Below are 6,025 nucleotides of genomic sequence, written 5' to 3' on the forward strand. Positions count from 1 at the left end.
TCAGCCACGTCGCGGACCAGGATGTCTTGCTCGCAGACAGACTAAACTTCTTTGCTCACTTTGAGGACAACACAGTGCCACACACAGCCCACTACCAAAACCTGCGGGCTCTCCTTCACTGCAGTCAACATGAACAAAACATTTAAACCAAATCAATCCTTATCCCCCACATGCTTCAACCATATCAACTCCACCCTACCTGACACCCTAGACTCACTCCAATTTGCTTACAATTTGCACAGACGACGCAATCACACTGCACTAACCCATCTGGACAAGAGGAATACCTATGTGAGAACGCTGTTCATCGACTACAGCTCAGCATTTAACACCATAGTACCCTCCAAACTCATCATCAAGCTCAAGACCCTGGGTCTCGACCCCGCCCTGTGCAACTGGGTCCTGGACTTCCTGACGGGCCGCCCACAGGTGGTGAGGGTAGATAACATCTCCACCCCGCTGATCCTTAACACTGGGGTCCCACAAGGGTGCGTTCTCAGCCCTCTCCTGTACTCCCTGTTCACCCACGACTGCGTGACCATGCACGCCTCCAACTCAATCATCAAGTTTGCAGATGACACTACAAGGAGGAGGTGAGGGCCCTCGGAGTGTGGTGTCAGGAAAATAACCTCACACTCAACATCAGCAAAACAAAGGAGATGATTGTGGACTTCAGGAAACAGCAGAGGGAGCATCCCCCCCTATCCACATCGAAAGGACAGTAGGGGAGAGGGTAGAAAGTTTTAAGTTCCTCTGCATACACATCACGGACAAACTGAAATGTTCCACCCACACAGACAGCATGGTGAAGAAGGCGCAGCAGCGCCTCTTCAAGCTCAGGAGGCTGAAGAAATTCAGCTTGTCACCAAAAACACACAAACTTTTACAGATGCACAATCGAGAGCATCCTGTCGGGCTGTATCACCGCCTGGTACAGCAACTGCTCTGCCCACAACCGTAAGGCTCTCCAGAGGGTAGTGAGGTCTGCACAACACATCACCAGGGGCAAACTACCTGTCCTCCAGGACACCAACACCACCCAATGTCACAGAAAGGCCAAAAAGATCATCAAGGACAACAACCACCCGAGCCACTGCCTGTTCACCCCGCTATCATCCAGAAGGCGAGGTCAGTACAGGTGCTTCAAAGCAGGGACCGAGAGACTGAAAAACAGCCATCACTAACATTGAGTGGCTGCTGCCAACATACTGACTCAACTCCAGTCAATGAGAAATTGGATGTAATATGTAATAAATGTATCACTATGTATCACTAGCCACTTTAAACAATGCCACTTCATATAATGTTTACATAGCCTACATTACTCATCTCATATGTATATACTGTACTCTATACCATCTACTGCATCTTGCCATCTTGATGTAATGCATCACTAGCCACTTTAAACAATGCCACTTTTATGTTTACATACCCTACATTACTCATTTCATATGTATATACTGTACTCTATACAATCCACTCCATCTTGCCTATGCTGTTCTATACCATCACACATTCATATATTTTTTATGTACATATTCTTATTCATTCCTTTACACTTGTGTGTATAAGGTAGTTGGTGTGAAATTGTTAGGTTCGATTACTCGTTGAAAATTACCGCATTGTCGGAACTAAAAGCACAAGCATTTCTCTACACTCGCATTAACATCTGCCAAACGTGTATGTGACAATTTTTTATTTATTTGACCTCAGTTGTTTTTTTACCCCCCCAGCATACATTGGCCCTCAAATCTGAAGCTGTGTAGCTCTGGTAGAAGTATCATAACAAACCATGCATACAGTATGTGTGTTTCGGTGATGGTAGGTAGATCAGTACTCACAGGAGCCCACGTCTCCTTGCAGGTGTAGGATCTGCGGTACTGGCATAGTGAGGACCACGGAGTCAAACTGCTCCGGGGCCCCGCCCTTTCGACACACCTCCCAGATGGCACCCTTCTGGTAGATGTGGGTAACGTGGTGGTCAAAGAACACCTCTGCCCCTGCTTGGGTGCAGAGACACAGAGTTGGCATTGTTGCAGTGAAAGACAGGGATAGGTGGAGGAAGAAAAAGGAAAGAGAGTCAGTGAGGATGAAATCCAGAGAGGATGTCAAATATTGAGAAGACTGTTTGATTGTGCCCCACTGGGGAAATGATTAAAACTTTGTGGTTAATAATACATACATCTTGGATATGGTTACATACACTCTCTGGCACACATGGTGATGCCAAGAGAGTTCTAGAAAGGCATGCTACCTTACTTCATTCCATTCCCAAATTACAGATAATGAGGAGAAAAATGCAGGAAGAGATTGTGAATTAGAGAAAAGATGCACAACTCCTCTCCCTGAGGACGCAGAGTTGTACATTCCAGAATTAGACTACAGTATAAAGAAACAATTTTTCTCTTTAAAAATCAAGAACAAGGTTAGGAGCATCATAAAGGTCCAGAAAAAATATATAGATAGAACCCTCAACCTTTTTTTTGTGGAGACTGGAGATAAAATAACAGTTGTTGCCAAAGGGTTGTTATTTGATCTGCTAATAGTGTACCATTAGGTTTTGTCCTATTAGTTGATGACTCTACTGATTAATCAGATGTGGAGGTAGTATATCAGGCCTCTATTCATCATTCATAACTCATTCTAAAAGGCCTGGAGTGGGTAATACTGTAGATAGCCCTACTTTGTTTGGCCTGCTAACAACTTGCGACCCACGACCTCTTATAACATTCCATGGCTTTGACCTAGCGTGACACTCTGCTGTCTTTGAATTTCAATGACATTATTTGTTATCACTTTTTTTGATCTTGTATGACATTCACCTTGATTTACTGAAATAGACACTTCAGTAGGGGTGAATCCGGGTTAATGACCTAATCATTACTGACCAAGTTAAAGGCAATATTTGGATTAACTGATTCATCTTTTTTCAGAACTTGTTGTCAACTAAAAGCATTAGCTAATCAATCAGTTTGATTAATGGATTCGTCTTTACAGCCCTAGTTTTGAAGTCAAAGCAACATCCTGCAATGTCCCTGCTTGATATCTAGTTGGGCTAGGCCTTCATTATCTCAACTCAGTAAAGTTTAGACACAATATAAATCACCCTATGAAATCTGGCCTGACTCCCTCCTCGCCCTCTAGGAACTTGGACAAATAAATGAAAGCTGAATGAGTGGGAGGACATGAACCTCAGGACATGAGCTTCTTGCAAAATATTTGTTTCATTAAGAAGAGAAGGAAAACATCTGTGAAATACTCTGTGAAATAAAATGACGCAAGTAAATCATTTCTCCAACAAGGTCCTTGTCGAAGATATTTGAGACTGACATAACGTGTGCTCTTCAAATACAAGGTAAAAGGGTAGGAGACGGGCTACCTGACTGCTTAAGGAAATGTTTGACGATGGCGGACACTCCTGTTGGACTGACATAGTTTTTATGGCCTCCGTCCTTCATCACCTCCCCTTCCACAGAGGAAACCAGAGGCTTCAGAACACCATGGGCCAGCAGCTCTTCATAGAAGCTGAAACACAATGGGATGAAGATGAGAACCATCTTGGAACACAAAGGATAACTTGCTCAAAGTTAACAAAACAAACAGACCCCAATGGATGGACACATTTGTTGCGTCCCCTAACAAGTATCATTGGTCAAATGTAAAAAATATATTTAAAAAAAAAACTGATTATGCTAGTAACATACTGCCATAATCGTTATGGTGCTGTGGGTAATAGGTAGACCCTAGAACAACAGATTTGAGAAGTTTGGGACATGATATGCATTGATTGCGGAGTACAGTACTTTTGATGCATTTTGGCATAGTATGTCGTGGCAGTAATGTACTGTGCACCAAGATCAACTATACAGGAGGCATCAGACGGACTTCTGCTGGTGGACATCCTTCCTCCTGCAACACAGAAACTATGTATAAACAAAAACATTTAAATGATATTTACTCAAATTACATATCAATAGACTGACTGGAAAAATAGACAAATTATAATAGTTTACTGATGAGATTTCATGAGTTTTGTTGACAACATTCACGTCAACTCAAACAAAACATCTGTGTGTGGGCCTATGACTGTCACAGGAAGGTCCACAGCAGCAAATGTATAGATAGATAACTTTATTGGTCAATTGTACACAAGGTCCAACTGAAATTTGACTTCTGCTTTTAACCCAAAGCCTCCGACACACACACACACACACACACACGGGTGCGGGGGGCTGCCACACTGGATGCCCAGGGAGCTGTTGTGGTGGGGGGTTAAGTGCCTTGCTCAAGGGAAACAACGACAGACAATGGCAACTGCTCGGTTGCTGACTAGCCTCTCTAATCGCTACGCTACCTGCCGTTTAGGGTTATATAACCTATACATTAGGGTCAAATATTATATCTTTCTAAAAACCAACATTCTCGGGTACAACTTCTAGCCCCAAGCCATCAGATTGCTAAATAATCAGTTAATGGTTTTATTTGTTTTTTATTTAACTAGTGCATATCAGTTAAGAACAAATTCTTATTTACAATGACGGCCTACAATGGTACCCAAACTATCTGCACTCACTAGACTGTATATACAAACCATATACATACACACTCACTAGACTGTATATACACACACTCACTAGACTGCATATACAAACCATATACACACACTCACTAGACTGTATATACAAACCATATACACACACTCACTAGACTGCAAATACAAACCATATACATACACACACACACACTAGACTGTATATACAAACCATATACACACTCACTAGACTGCATATACAAACCATATACACACACTCATGCAAAACACTACATTGACAATCCCACACACATTTACTACATACGCACACACACACATATTTTGCTGCTGCTACTCTGTTCTTTGTTTTACTCTTATTATCTATCCTGATGCCTAGTCACTTTACCCTGCCTTCATGCACATATCTACCCCAAATACCTCATACCTCTGCACATGGTTGATTTTGACCCCCCAAAAATTGACAAAAATAGGAGCATGTGTGTTTACTGAGTCTGCCAGATGAGAGACAGTAGGGATATTCTCATGATAAGTGCGTGAATTTGACCATTTTCCTGTTCTGCTAAGCATTCACAATGTAATGTAATGAGTACTGTTGGGTGTAAGGAAAAATCAGTGGTGTAAAGTACATAAGTAAAAATACTTTCAAGTACTACTTGTGGTCGTTTTTTTTGTATCTGTACATTACTTTACTATTTTGATTTTGGACTTTTACTTCACTACATTCCTAAATGAAATAATGTACTTTTTGCGCTACGCCACTGAACTTGACCATCTCATTTGTACTGTTCTCTATAGAATAACCACGCAGCCGGCATTGTAATTATATAATTTTGTATGGCAACTTGCATCTGGCCAACGCACTGTACATTCTGTGCATTGCACCATTGTGACACTCATTATTGCCTCGTGTAGCGGTATGCTACGCTTCTGCTTCGTATACATTGTATCTAAATAAGTCAAAATGTAAGAACTTTGTCGGCAACTGACGCAAACTTACCTGCTCCTCCCGATTTATCCCAGACAACAATAACTTTGTTTGGCATTTCTCTTCGCAGAAGACAAGCGCATAAACTGCCTGTCAAACCTGCACCAACTATAAGAACTCGAGACATTATGACCTGAAATATAAACTATTTTCTTTGACAATATTTGACCGCACCAAGCTTATTTGGGCGTGTTTGGTAACACTGCAGATTTCACCTCTATCCTATAATTGTAAACATGAATGGCTGTTGGCCGACCGAAATGTTCCCTTGGTTGTATGCAAGGAGAAACAGTTTATTGAAGGAAAATAAACAAACCACTTCGTTCCCATTACAAAATCGCACTGAAAACGTTATTGTTACATCTACATGACTGACTAATTAGGCTACTAATCACCCATTGTGGTTGATACAAGCCTTGCAACAAGTCGGCAATAAAACCAGCAGGATGTGTAATCATTACACCGGACACATGCAAAGCGCAACGGAA

At 41.8% G+C, this 6,025-nt stretch overlaps 1 protein-coding gene across 2 annotated transcripts in view; it reads right to left on the minus strand.

Annotated features, from left to right (window-relative positions):
* Positions 1 to 5,997, minus strand: part of rnls (renalase, FAD-dependent amine oxidase) — a 42,218-nt gene extending 36,221 nt beyond the window's left edge. The window contains exons 1-4 of one of the 2 annotated variants that reach the window (XM_029629012.2): positions 5,550 to 5,997; positions 3,804 to 3,909; positions 3,380 to 3,525; positions 1,842 to 2,003 (exon numbers count right to left, since the gene is read on the minus strand). In XM_029629012.2, the coding sequence (XP_029484872.2) occupies positions 1,842 to 2,003; positions 3,380 to 3,525; positions 3,804 to 3,909; positions 5,550 to 5,664 (529 nt within the window). In that variant the 5' untranslated portion in view covers positions 5,665 to 5,997. The remainder of the gene's footprint in view (positions 1 to 1,841; positions 2,004 to 3,379; positions 3,526 to 3,803; positions 3,910 to 5,549) is intronic. The other variant, XM_029629013.2, reaches the window with a different exon arrangement.
* Positions 5,998 to 6,025: the final 28 nt, after the last annotated feature.

This window comes from Oncorhynchus nerka, linkage group LG23, assembly GCF_034236695.1.
Source record: "Oncorhynchus nerka isolate Pitt River linkage group LG23, Oner_Uvic_2.0, whole genome shotgun sequence".
NCBI lineage: Eukaryota > Metazoa > Chordata > Actinopteri > Salmoniformes > Salmonidae > Oncorhynchus > Oncorhynchus nerka.